Genomic DNA, 15,079 nt, shown 5'->3' with positions numbered 1-15,079 from the left:
TATATTTTAGGCCAAGGGAATTTCTTTTCTAATTTTCCCAATATTTACTGCACCTGTGCAAAAAGGAAAAAAAATTGCCACATTTGCAACTCCATTTTTAAATTATCTATTTATTTTATTTATTTATTATTTTTATTTATATTTATAGCTTCTATATAGGGGCTTCCACCCAGTATTTTTTTTTACAGAACCATAGAACATGAGTCATCTTGTTCTGCTTCATATTTCTATGTCTTCCTACAAACAGAGAAAAAAATGTAGCTAGAACCAGGGATAAGTGGTCTCAGGAGAATTGAGTGGAAATTAAAAATGGTCAAACTTAAATACCCAATCCAAAGTCAATGACAATAGAATCAAGAGACCTAAACTACAATAAGCTATACACAAAAAGGACCTGTTATACTAGCAGTTAAGGGGGCTAAGGGATAAAGTATGGGAGGCATGCCAGAACTATGTGGGAGGGAAGTCAACAATGGTGGTGAGAATGGCCCTAATTCACTGTCACTATGTACCTGAAATACAAATGTTAAAACTGCAATTTATATTGGTCTCAGTAAAAATTATTTTAAAAAGTATAAAAATGCAATAAGTAAGAATTATATCTATTCAGAATTTTTATCAGATATATTGATATTTATAATTCGGTGAAAATAATATAAGCACAAGTAAATATTAAATAGATTTGAAACTAAATTTGAGCTAAATGACTAGAAATATCTCAAAAGCTCTTGGCATAGAAAGAGAATGATGTCAGGGCAAATAAAATCACCATCACAGAAGTATATGCATGCCTCATATCACTAGAAAATAGAAAGTAACATATTCCTGAAATGTAGACAAACTTATTTCTATATTCTTTCATAAAGGTGACAGAAATAAAATCTGAGTTAAATCCTCAAATAAAATGAGTTATTGTTTCATTTGGGGCATAGTTTTGGGCTTTTGGGACCCACTTATTGGTTCTTGGGCTATTCCTTGCTTGGTACTCAGGGTCCTCCTGGTAATATCTAGGAGACTAGATAGTGTAAGTATCAAATTGTGGGTGACCACATGAGAGACAAACATCAACCCCTCTCTATGTTTCGATTGGCTTCATATTATGACATTAAAAGATTATTCTTTTGAGTGTAAAAGAACAATAGAAATTGCCAAGCAAAATCTCATAATGTTAAGTAGGTAGTCAAGGTAAAATCACTTACACTTTGTGTGATCATAATATAACTTGTTCCCAACTGTGTGAATCATGCTATAATACTTTGTCAAGACCGTAAGCAAAATTTCTAATAATATAGCATATGCATTGAATTTGGAAATAATATATCAGTTCTGAAGTGGTAAATTAGATTGTGCAAATATTAAGAGTCCAGCCAAAAGGAGACAACTGAGAAAATAATTTTTAATAAAAATATTTAAACACCATGATTACAAGCATGTTCGTAGTTGGGTTTTAGTCATAAACAGAATACCTCCCTCCTTCACCAGTGCAACATTCCTATTATTTACTTTTATTTGTTCTTTGTTAAAAAAATAATATCTTTATTTAAATACCTTGATTACAAATATGATTGTAGTTGGGTTTCAGTCATATAAAGAATACCCCCCTTCAACAGTGCAACAGTCCCATCACCAAGTCCCAAATCTCCCTCCTCCCCATCCCAACCCCACCTGTACTCTAGACAGCCTTTCTACTTTCCTCATGCATTCATATTGTTAGGATAGTTCTCAATGTAGTTATTTCTCTAATTTCACTCATCACTCTTGTAGTGAGCTTTGTGTCGTGAGCTGGACCTTCCAGCTCCCCTCTCTTTTGTCTCTGGGAATTATTGTAAAAATGTCTTTTATTTTTCTTAAAACCCATAGATGAGTGAGACTATTCTGTGTCTATCTCTCTCCCTCTGACTTATTTCACTTAGCATAATAATTCTTTTAACCACAAACTGGTTAAGGAATGGAATTCCATAGAATGTTAGTAATTCTCTAAACATTTAGAATTGAGACAATGGCCCGTTGAGATAACAAAGCGGTAAAGCTTTTTGCCTTGCATGAAGACAACCCAGAATGGACCTGGGTTTGATCCCCAGCATCCTATATGGTCTCCTGAGCCTGCCGAGAGCGATTTCTGAGTGCAGAGCCAGGAGTAACCCCTGAGCATCGCTAGTTGTGTCGAAAGAAAGAAAGAAAGAAAGAAAGAAAGAAAGAAAGGAAGGAAGGAAGGAAGGAAGGAAGGAAGGAAGGAAGGAAGGAAGGAAGGAAGGAAGGAAGGAAGGAAGGAAGGAAGGAAGGAAGGAAGGAAGGAAGGAAGGAAGGAAGGAAGGAAGGAAGGAAGGAAGGAAGGAAGGAGAAGGAAGGAAGGAAGGAAGGAAGAAAGGAAGGAAGGAAGGAAGGAAAAGAAAGAAAGAAAGAAAAAGAATAAAAGAATTGAGACAAATATTTTATTATTATTATTATTATTATTATTATTATTATTATTATTATTATTATTATTATTATTTGGTTTATGGGTCACACCGACAACACTCAGAAATTACTCCTGCCTCTACGCCCAGAAATTGCTCCTGGCAGGCTCGGGGAATCATATGGGATGCCCGGATTCAAACCACTCTCCTTATGCATGCAAGGCAAACGCCTTACCACCATGCTATCTCTCCGCCCCTGAGACAAATAATTTGTGTCCCCAATTGCAATTAAAATGTTAACTGGGAATGTTGCACTGGTGGGGGGGGTGTCCTCTTATATGACTGAAACCCAACCACAATCATGTTTGTAACTAAGGTGTTTAAATAAAATATTATTTTTAAAAGAAGTCATAGATTGAAGCTGGAGAGATAGCATAGTTATAGGGTGTTTGCCTTGCATGCAGCCAAGAATCCTGTATCCTACATGCTCTTCCAAGCCTGCCAGGGGCAATATCTGAGTGTAGATCCAGAAGTAAACCCTGAGTACCCTTGGGTGTGACCCAAAACCAAACCAAAACAAAACAAAACAAAAAAGTCATAGATTAAATCATTCTTTCTTTTAGATAGATTTAGTCTTTTGATTTAGAGTTGTAATAACTAACACAACTTTTGATGTGTCTATGTAAAAAAAAAACTCTTTAAACATAAAGAAACACAAGAACATTAGGTAATTTCTCATAAAGATTTGAACTCAGAAGTTTTCCCTGTTTCCCAACTCATCTCGCTATCTTTTCTAATTTCCGCTGGTAAAAAATCAATTTAGATTTATTAGCTTTGTACAAAAGAACTCCAGTAGGTTTTTAATAATAATTATCATTATCACTGATTAAAGTTATATTGTTCAGACCAGATGGAGTTATTTTCCTGTCAGCTAGAATGAGCTTGCATTATGTAGTTATAATGTGCTTGTATCTAAATAAACAGATGGCAGAGTGACAGGATATTATATGCTGGTGATGTCAGCAACAATGCCTAACAAACACAATTGCTTTAAATAAACTCTTTGTTAGTAAGAATAGGTTTAGGAAGGTAAATGGGAACTTGTTGTGAAATTAACTTGGGAATTATACTGTTCACATGTAGTAGAGTTGATCCATTAGCAGAGTGAAGTATGCCCTGAAAAAGTGTCTACTGAATCTGTCCTTTAATTATGGAAACATTTCTCATAAAGGTTTACTCAGACAGTTTCTGAAAGAGGGATGTTGAGAGAGAAAAAAGAGAGGAGAGAGGAGAGAAGAAGAAAAGAGACTGTAGAGGGGTTTAAAGAATAAAGAAGTTAGTCTTTAATAGATTTCCATATTATCAACTTTCATTCAAAAATAAGCCCTTCCTATATTTTTATTTTAGAACGTGGTGCTCCAAAAGACTTACAAACTATAGAAAGTTAAAGAATGTCAGGCATTACTTCTTCTGGAAATATTTTTGTTGGTGGCTATGATAATTTCTATGTGGGACAACTTGATTCATTGAGACAACTCTCACTGAAGATTAGGACATAAATACAAATACTTTATTATGATAAGGGATAGTTTGATATAGCAAAATGAAGGTAGTGTGAATATAATACTTGAAGAAAATATCAACTAATTAAAATTAGACAAATTTCAGCTTGTTTTAATATTTGTTTTCTGGGGAGGACACATTCAGCTCTATTCAAGACTTACTCCTGGATCTGCACTAAGGGATCACTCCTAGTGGGTTTGGAGGACCATAGGTAGTGCAGGGAATTGAACCTGGTCAGCCTCATGCAAAGCAAAGAAGTATTTTATAGTTTGATTAAGATGTTTTGTATCACTTAAGAAAATACTCTTATTTTGAGAGTTCAACTTGTTTTTGTCTGTAGATACAATCACTAGGTATTGGTAAGTCATGAAATTTATAAACCATATCAAATAACAGAGAGAAATAGAATAAATATTTTAGATGATATTTATTTTTCATAAGTATTTACTTTCAACTTATAGAATTTATAAATAAATTAATTTTGTTATAAAACTGTGATTTTTAAATATAAGTGTCCTTTATTTTACTTTCACCTATATCTGTCATTCAGGTTCTGCTACTTAACCGGGAATTTTATGGGTCATATTTAAAATCTGGTGTGACATAAAAATTCCCATAAAGGATCAAGAGTGTTTCTTTTGAGGAGTATTTTCTACTCCAGTAGTGAAAAGTTATAATGCATATTTGTTTTTCCTTGTTCTATTAGGTGGCCGTTGCCATAAGTCCTGTACTGGCCGATGCTGGGGACCCACAGAAAATCATTGTCAGACATGTAAGTGCTTAAGAATAACAACGTATAATCTTAAATTGGTCAAGGAATTCCAAGCATTGATGATTTTCACTCTTCTAATGATCACAAAAATGAAAATAACATTTTGTTTATTCGTGGTAGCTTTTCTTCAGTTCAAGGAAACTAATTCTGCTGCTTTCAAAAGCAACATAAAATAAAAAATAGATTCTGAGACCTCTTTTCTTTCAAGATTATTGTCCTCAACAGCATAGCTGTAATGGTAGTAACTATGACATCAGAGTCTTAAGAGAAAGAGGAAATCCACATGTGATTTTTTATCAATTTCAAGATAAATGAATATTTCATTACCTGTTCCAAGTAGTAGCACAATCATTACTTCATTAGAAAAAGATAAAGAGAAGGAGCTACTTTATCCATTATCTTCTGGGCTTAGAGATATAATCTGTGTTATTTACGGCTATAGATTCTCCATTTAATAACGGTATATCTGCCCTTAGTGTATTTTGTTTGCTATATGTGTGGCATTAGTTAAACTAAGAAGCTATATTCATTGCTAACAAATTTAAATTCAAAGTACACTGGATATAAGTAACCACTTTATTTGCATTAATAAAATTTGGACTTAAATCAGAACTAATTTTTCCTAGTCCTAGCGATAGTTTATGTTAAAAAGAGAAGAAGGGCCAAAGATTTGAGTTAAGCATGGGAATGTATATCTGCCATGTGTGAGACCCTAAGTTCTATCCCCAGCATTGCTGGACCAGGATACCGTCATAGATTTAAGTCTCAAAACTGAAATATCAGATACATAATTACCATTATAAAGCCAGGGCCCCTAAAACAATATCTGTGACTTTAGGCAAAATTTAACATAATATTAATATTATTAATAACATAATATTTTCATTCCTATAGTAAAAATAACAGTTAAAATACCATGTGCAAAAGTGTGTGGCAGCTATTTGAAATATATTTCTTTATTTAACAAAAAAGGTTCTAATAATTTTATGAAATACATTATTATGTTAATATTAGATATTTTCACATTCTTGACATAATGCTGAGCATAGCTGCTCTTTCAAGTATTGGACATTACAAAATTTGTTATTCAGTTAGATGAAACTTAATTATTTCTAATTAATATGAACCCATAGTAATTTTTTTATAAAAACAGAAATAGATACTTTGTTGTGAGTTATAAAAAATAAAGTTTCAGGGGGCCGGGCGGTGGCACTAAATGTAAAGTGCCTGCCTTGCCTGCGCTAGCCTTGGACGGACCGCGGTTCGATCCCCGGTTTCCCATATGGTCCCCCAAGCCAGGAGCAACTTCTGAGCGCATAGCCAGGAGTAACTCCTGAGCGTTACTGGGTGTGGCCCAAAAACCAAAACCAAAACAAAACAAAACAAAAAATAAAGTTTCAGGTAGTAACTTATATTTTCAAGGTTTTTTTGGTAAATATATAGAATCTTATCTGTACCATTCACAAAATAAAAGTATGTAAAATAAAATTTATCTTCCCTCTGTCTTTCAACCACTGAAAGGTAATGAATTTAGGCTCTTTTTATATAGCCTTCCAGAGACAATTTATAATCTATGCATTATATATAGAGAAACAATACATGCATACTCTATAAATACATATATATGAATTAAGTTTGGCAATAATATATATAGTGTTTAGATTTTCCTATGGCTTGAATACAGCTGTGGACTCAGATGCTATACCTGGCACCCTTTATGATTTCCCAAGCCCTGCTAAGAGTGATCTCTAAGCACGCATACTGAACACAGCCAGGTGTGGCCCAATATCCTCCCCAAAACAAACTCCCAAAAGTGAGTTGGTAGATATTCCTGACCTATTTTTGGATTAATCATTCCCATTGTTGACCTGCTGTTACAACCTATTTTAACCCCTTGTATATGTCTATGGATTATTTATTAATATATTAGTTCTAAAAAGAGAAACCTACATGATCAAAGATGTTTATGCTCGTGCTATGATAAAATGATCACTTTTGGGAATGTCTTGTTCTCTCTTGAGGTTAAAGAAATTTCATTGGACAGCAGCGATGCATGTGAGCACATGATTTTGTGTTGCTAGAACAAATCAGTATGACCAAACTTTTGGTTCTTTGTCAAGGGTTAGAGGAACATGGGATCGTACTATAGACTTAAATTAACTTACTGAATAGAAGCAATGTTTTATGACAGCAGTATGTATACAAGACTATAAAATGGGATTCTAAAGGGTTGTGAAATACATTCACAATAATATTTGTAGACAGTTTTTAATAACCAGGAAGTTAAAACCTACTTTTACACAAACCTGAGATGACTTTAAGGTGGCCGTTGATATAATTCAAAATAGCTATAATATAAAATGTGTTTAAAAAACTGTTAAAGTGTACAGTGGTTCACTGAACCCAAAAGGCAACGAACTTCTAGATTATTAAATTTAAGATTTTCTCTTGGCTAACTTGTTTTACTTTTACATGTATAAAACTAAGAAATGTTCCATAGCTGGAGGTGGGGGTCATCTGCATGGAAGTTGCTTGGGATCTTCATGAGACGGGTAGTAGATTCCTGGGGATTCTGAGGAACATGGTCTTTATCCAAGTCATGAGTGAAAGAGCTGTACAATTTGGAGATGGCCTCTAAAGGCCCATAATGTATAGACCCTGAGTTGTTTTAGTCAGGAATTTTAGCCAGCACTAGCAACTTTTTGATAAAATGATACTGTACCCAATACTCCTGAGGACAGATCAAGTACAACAGGACAAAGCCTTCCAAGAAACTATGCAAGTGTTGCTAGTACCTCTTCTTACAAGAATACTGGAGAGTTTAGCAAGTTTGGTTGCTAGTTTAGCAAGTTTAGTAAGTTTGGTTATCACTGGTCTTAGAGCACTAAGTCCCAGAACAATTGGATCATGGGCATCTCAATGGCAATGAAAGCATTGTACCTGCTAGGTTGCTTAGTCTTGATCTGTTTTGCAAAAGTATAATCTCCAAAGCCTTGTCTGTACAGGAAAATAAATAGATCTGTAGAGGCCTGTGAGATAGTATAGTGGGTAAGGTGCTTTCTTTAAACATGCAAACTTGGGTTTGATCCTTGGCATCCCATATAACCCCCAAGCCTACCTGAGTAATTCCTGAGTGAAAAGGAAAACATATATCTCTTTTAGAGATTTTATCTTTGTACCCAGATCTATCCACCTCACTTTGTGACAATAATTTAATCCTTGCCATCAGCTTTGTCTGCACTATCCAGGACCCCTTCCTTAGCTCCTTTTAAAACCCAATATGCAGATCTAGAGGCTAATGCCAAAGCCTCTGAGGAAATTATCTGTGACTTCCGATTTCAAATCTTTTTGGTTCTCTAGGCCACTGGACAATACATTATTCATCAACCATTAATGTATATTTTGAGAAGTAAAAGCTAATTCTTGCACAGTAGCTTACATATTTTACACATTTTAACATGTAAATATAAGAATTACTCCTGATTTAGAAAGAAAAAATTAAAAAAATTATTTATCTGTATCACCTTTCTAGTTTATACTTTATATTTGTTTAAAGTGTATTTTTATATTTATGTTACATTAAAAGGGTAGACATTATTTAGCTTAATATAGTTTGAGAAATGTAAACTAATAAGACGAATAAATATACTGTTAAATATATATTGCAGATACCTGAGATTTTAACCTCAGTGTCCAGATTTAAAGATAACACCACTTCTTTATATTAAAGACAGCACTATTTATATATGGTTTATGAAGTTGAGTCTATTAGTAGATTACATTTGAAATCAGCTAGACAATAAAACGACTATTGCTATCAACAGTATTATTGAGTCATTCTAAATTTTAGACCCCATATATAAAATGGATATAATTATACTTATTTCAGAATGTTGAAATTTTTGTGTCAAATATGATGAAATAATGTAGTTGAATGCTTTAATACTCTTAGCATAGAGTAAGAACCTATTAAATAATAACTAATATTTTAATAAACTCAAACAAATTACTATTAAGAAAACTTAATCCATTTCAAGTGTGAGTTAATGAATGGGAACGCCAAATTTCTGTAGGCTAGTTTCACTTTGTGAAGGCTGCTGACATGGATGGATGGGAAACAGAAAAGCAAATACCCGAGATAATTGAAGGTTGCTTGCCCTTGACTTTCATTCATGTTCTTTTCTCTCTCCTTCTTTAGACTACATGAAAGGTAAATTACTTAACAACATCCTGGGGCAAAAAAAGATTTTGAAACTTCTAAATGTTATACTTAGTGTATATGTGGAATTTAAAATTTTTCTTTTTATTTTACATTACCACATATTCTATAGTTTTTAAGTCTCCAGAATCTCCATAGACAGTAAAAAACATATTTCAATTATTTTAATGTGAAATCTTTCAGGCTTACTTTAGACTTCTGTGTCCCTTTTGTTTTTTGAGGCATTATTTTCCTTGAGAGTCACTTGAGACAATCTTCTCTCTGAATCTTGCCATAACTTACTAAGTATTAGAAAACAGGCTGCATACATCTCTGAAAATACTGTACTTCTGCATAATTACCATAGAAACATATACTTGAGGACCTGAAAAATGAGATGAGAAATTATTTCCTTCTCTCTACTTAACTACATTGACTTTACTGAGAACTTCTCTGGAGGAATTAAACTTCATGATTTGCTCTGACCCTGACTTTTATGGCTAATTATTATTTGAGACTCTTCATATATTAGAGAAGTTAAGAAGTTATGCAAGAAGGGGTCGGAGAGATAGCACAGTGGTAAGGTGTTTGCCTTTCATGCGGCCAACCTGGGACGGACCCAGATTCGATTCCTGGCATCCCATATGGTCCCCTGAACCTACTAGAAGTGATTTCTGAGCACATAGCCAAAAGTAACCCATGCAAGCCCAATGTGGCCCAAAATCCAAAAAAAGAAAAAGAAAAGGAAAACCTATCAACAATATGTTAAATCACACTATATCAAATAAAATTTAAAAGTTTAATATATTTTATTAATATATTTTATATATTCATCCATTCTGCCAGTGTGTCATTACATTAATTTCTCTTATAATAACAGAAGGGCCAGTTGGTGCTCAGTAAATAAATGGCAAGAAGTCATGGGAAATTAAGAAGTTATGGGAAATCAAGATGGTTGAGGAACAAGTTCTTTTTATTTTATTTTATTTTTTCTTCATAGAATTATTTATGGTATATAGTGACAATGAATGAGGAGCATTTCCACCACCAGTGTTGTCCTCCCTCCACCCCCGTTCCCAGCATGCATCCCATATCTCCTTCCTTTTATCCCCCAGAGTACTAGTGTAACTGGTCTCCACTTTACAGCTTGTAGATTATCTATTCTGTTATCGTTTGAGTTAAAAAGGATAAGAAAAAAAAGGAAGAAAAAAATTGGTAGCAACTACCAAAAAAAGAAAGAGAAAAAGAAAAAAATTAATTTTAATTAATAAGAAAATAATAAGAAAAGAAAAAAAATCACCAAATAATAATCACAGGAGTGAAAAGGGAAGAGAAAAGTGGAAGAAAAAAAGAGAAGGAAAATAAAGTCAAAAACTAACAAATCAAAACAAAACAAGAAAAAGAAAGGGTGCTGGAGTGGCAGGGATTTTTGGCATTCCCTCCACTTTTTTTTTTTTTTTTTACATAGTCACAGCAAGCATTGGGGGAGAATGGGAATTCCCGTGGCCTAAAAGATTCAGGGCTTCTCCGTCCTTGAAACATACCATTATGAAATCAACCCCTGGCTCCATAAATACTCATTACCTCATCCCAAGGGCTTTTTATGTGGTGCCAGGAAACTTTCCTCTCAGCTAGTGGTCTTGGTATTTGCACAGGTCCTAGGATCTAGGTTAGAATCTTTATGGTTCCATCATTGTTGTTGTGTTCAGTCTTCTGTAACAGATGCTCCCTGTTTTCATTCAGTCCCTAAGCCGAAGTATGTGATATTATGGATCTAAGGGTTCTGTTCAGTCTCTGTTGTCCAAGTTGGGCCTCTGTAATAAGAAGTTCCCCCCCCCCTTTTTTTTTAATAAGAGTCCTGGGCTACAGTCTAAGGTAGGGTTTTCCTTATTGGTCCCAAGGAAAGTTGTGCCCAGTTGTGGTTTTCAAAGTCAGTTTTCTGTAGATGGTGCTCTTATTTTTCGCAGTTCAAAGGAGAGTACATCTTCTGATTTCCATTTAGTGTTTAGTGAGGTGATAGGACAACCTGGTCTTGGGTCAAGTTGTCATTTCCTCGTTGTCATATCATAACTAGTACAAGTTGGTGCCAGAGCGGTGTTATAATTTTCCCAATGGAGTTGGTTCCTGGTATTGTTGCCTGAAGCTGTATCAGTTCTACATCTAGGATCTGGGGTTTGGGGTTGAACTAACACTGTCCAATCTCTGGAGACTGGGTTGTATCCACATGACACATCCAGGATGGAAGGTACCCTTGTGTTATAGAAAGTGTGAGGTCCTATCCCTAGGATAAGAACTTATTTCTGTGTCTATGGTTTCCCCTTATTTACTGTGCCCATACAAAAACGTATGGTTTCATATTGGACTGCTGGTGCTATTCTGGGTAAGGATGACAGATTATACTCACAGTCTCTGTGGTCTGTTTTTGAACTGCCCTTTTATCCCAGGCAAGGCTTTTTGTACCAAGCAGCACCAAAAATGGTAAGGATAGTGAAAGTATGTATACATTAAAATAGAACAGATAAATAAAACTGGGTTAAAAAAAGGTATTTGAAAAAAACAAGTGATAGTTGAGTTTGAGAAATGTTTTGCAGCATTACGGAACCCTATATTGTCCTTAAACTGGGGGTTTTGCTGAAGCTGATTCTGGTAACATGCAACAGTCCACGGTTTGATGGGGGCAAGAGGGGCCACCAAGTATGAGTCAGCAGGCGTGCTAGTTGTAGTTCTTTGTCGAAGCATGAGATGGGGATCGAGAGGGTGTCTTTCACTAAGCTGGATTGTGATTGTGGTCTGTTGGGGCAGCAGGTCAGTCTTGGTGTCTACTCAGTTAGGAACTGAGGATAAAGAGGGTTAAATAAGAAGAAGATAATGGATCAAGTTTGGGAGATGAGGGAAGGAAGAGATACAGGGGTGGGGGAGAGGCAATACATGATAGGGACTATATACAATATATAGATGAACTGTTTATGGTTTAGGCTTGGAGTCAGTATGGAAAGTCATGTCCACATAAAGACTAGACATTAAAGGTCTATTTGAGTGTTATTATCTAAATCTTGGGTATCCTGTTTCCATTCCTAGGAACAGTCTAGGATAAGGAACATTTTTGGATAATGCCCATGCGGTTTTAAAAATTAGTATTAGTGAGGAATAATGCCAGGGGTCCAGTATGCATAGGGGAGGCGTTTCCCTCCTCCCACCCACCCCCCAGGGCCCGAGTTGCTAGGCCTGGCCTTGAAGGCCAGTCTGGCATGGGGGATCTCAGTTTCCTGGACTAAGTGGTCAGTCCAGGAGGCTTTTGCCCAGCAGTCTTCCCAGAGACCATGACATACCAGTAAAAATGGGACGGAAATTCTGGCATATGCGTTCTTTTGGGTCGAACTGCAGCCTCCCTCTCCAGTTTGAAAATGCCGAGGAACAAGTCCTTTTTTAATGAATGCTTTGGGAAATAATGGAAAGGATGAGGGTCCAGGTGAAAATTATTTCTGAAAAGAGCTTGGAAAAGAAAAAATACTGCTTACACTGGAACACTTGGATATCTATGGGTGGAAAACTTTAATAGGAGAAAGAGATACTTCTGCTTTGATGTTTGTAAAAAATGTAATAAAATGAGAGTAAATTGAATAAAGAAATTGCATAGTAAGACCATAGATTACTATGTACTCCAAGGGAAATTTTAGTGAAATTTTGTAAACTTTGTGCAACTATGGCAATAGTGAAACACAATTTGTCTTCTGGATTGAATTTCTCTATTAACTTTGTTTTCATGTTAATTACTTATGAGTCTTAGAATGTTTCCTATAGAAATTATAAGTGCTTCATCGATTTTAACAATCCCAAAGGTCTAATCGATAGTATCAATGCAAACAGTTCAGACTTACAATCCAAAAATTGTTTTTCAAAAATATCTTTCTAAATAAATCTTTAGTTTAAAATGATCAAATAGCCTATTTTATCAATATCAAAGTAATTTGTGCTTCTAGTTTCTAGTTATGGGTTCCATTCTTCATATTTTACTAATAAGTATGATTTTTCAAAACCATCTTGAGTTTATTCTCTAATTTCTGTTTGATATTAGAACAACATGACTCTCTAAACTGAACAGGAATATTTCTGAGTTAGTTGTAAAAGGTCTAAACAGAATTTAGGATGCTACACTAAAAGTTATACTACATGTGGTGCAGGAAAGACTTGAAAGTATTTCTAAGCTTAGTTAAATCATGGCTGCATTGCTCAACAGCACAGCTTAAGTAAATTGATTCAGTGGATTAATGTAGTCATGTCACGGGAGACAAACTTATCTGCTATGTGAAGTCAGAGCTTATGGAAGTATTATTTAGCAGGCTTAGTGCTATGAATGACAACTCTCTCTATTCATAAGAACTGAGTCCGAAGGTCTGAGCTCTATAGGTTTAGGTGTGAGAGACTAAGCTTTAAGAAATAAATAATGATGATTAAAGGAACAAAGTTATCGCTTTCCCCAAAAGATAGATGAAGCACACTTATCTCATTTAAAATAGATACTGCATGTCCATTTTTATCTTTAAATACAGTATCTCACTAACCTCTTGCCTTATGCCTTTTCTCAGACAGCATGGTTGTTTCATTGTACACATTCTTTTTGTCCTCCTGAACTTGCTGTCATTTCAGTTAGGCACTGCATTTTGAGTGTGGTGAGAGGGCAAACAGTATGTATAAAATATTACTAATTGATCCTTCTAAATTTGGCACACAGCATATAATAACCAATATATCATAACATAACATAACAACATAACATAACAACATAACATTCTGTCTTTCAAGTTGCTTTCTATGCAACACTTCTTGCTCAGAAAATAAAAAAAATATAAGCCTAACAATAAGGTAAATTGTTTCTTATACAAGAATTCAGAACGCAAAAATAAATCAGTAAAACAAGGACTGCAGTGAAAAGGTATACTTTTTATATTTTACCGAGATCACTGTGAATTACAAGTCTTTCACAGTTGTACTTTAGGCATATAATGACAGTGAATTTGGCCATTCCCACCATTAGTGTTGACCTTATTCCACCAGAGTTCCCAGCATGCATGCCGTACTTTCTCCTTCAGCCCCCTGACTAGTAACTTGTGTAGCAGGTCCATTTTGTGTTTAGCTTGTTATACTTGGGGTCACTTGATTTTATTGCCATTGACTTTGGCTTGGATAGTTAGATCTGACCTTTTAATTTTCTTTTTAGTTAGTGCTCCTGAGACCACTTGGCCCCTGGGTCCCAACCACTTGTTCTTTCTTTTCTCAATATGTAGAAAGATGTAGGAATATGAGGCAGAACAAAATGATTCAAGTTCAAAGATTCTATAACAAAGGCAGAAACCCCTATTTAAAAGATATAAATAAAATTAGAAAAAGAAATAAAATTAAAAGGGGTGGCTATCATTTTTTTGCATAGGCATAGTAAATATTGGGGAAATTAAAAGGAAATTCCCTTGGTCTAAGCGATGCAGGGTATCTACACCCATGAAGCATCCTGTTATATGACTGACTATAGGCTCAGGGCATGTTAGTTGTTCAACTCCAAGGTCTTAATTTATGGGCCCAGAAGAAGTTCTGTTCAGCTGTGGTTGTTATAGTTAGTCTTCTGTAATTAGATATCTTGATTTTTGCACAGATCTTAGGACAGAACATCTTCTGTGAGGTGGTGGTGAGGTATGGATCGGATCTTACCATTATTATTTTAAATAATTTTAAAAGTAGAGTTCTCTAATTTAATGCAAGGTATATATTTGTTCTGTTGTAGATAATTGTAAATGGAGGACATTACTATGCTAGCTATTTAAAATTTTGTTTCAACTAATATTTTTATTATATAGTATTCTCATAAAAATTGTTGTACGTGTTGTTATTTCCTCAGAGTTGTTGTTGTTTTCTCATCATCAGAGTATCATATGTATCTACCCTGAAGCAAATTGATGCCAGAGCAGATTAGGGCTTCCCCTGGAAGAAGTTTAATTCCTGGGGCTGGTGCATAAAACTGTGACAGTTCTAATTTTGGATCCAGGTTTACTGGTGCATTTGGAGTTAAAAATAACAAGCTGTATAGTTTCTATAGTGTGGCTTTGATCTCAGCTTTTATCCCACACAAGACTTTTCTACTAGAATTTCCTACTAAGC

General features: G+C 34.9%; 1 protein-coding gene across 1 annotated transcript in view; it reads left to right on the top strand.

Annotated features, from left to right (window-relative positions):
• ERBB4 (erb-b2 receptor tyrosine kinase 4) overlaps positions 1–15,079 on the top strand; it is a 1,143,943-nt gene that overhangs the window by 743,618 nt on the left and 385,246 nt on the right. Inside the window, exon 5 of the mRNA XM_049784132.1 lies at positions 4,666–4,731. Within this exon, the coding sequence (XP_049640089.1) occupies positions 4,666–4,731 (66 nt within the window). The remainder of the gene's footprint in view (positions 1–4,665; positions 4,732–15,079) is intronic.

The sequence above is a fragment of the Suncus etruscus genome, chromosome 1 (genome assembly GCF_024139225.1).
Source record: "Suncus etruscus isolate mSunEtr1 chromosome 1, mSunEtr1.pri.cur, whole genome shotgun sequence".
Taxonomy (NCBI): domain Eukaryota; kingdom Metazoa; phylum Chordata; class Mammalia; order Eulipotyphla; family Soricidae; genus Suncus; species Suncus etruscus.
The sequence above is the reverse complement of the archived record's forward strand: the minus strand, read 5'-3'. Positions and strand labels throughout refer to the sequence as shown.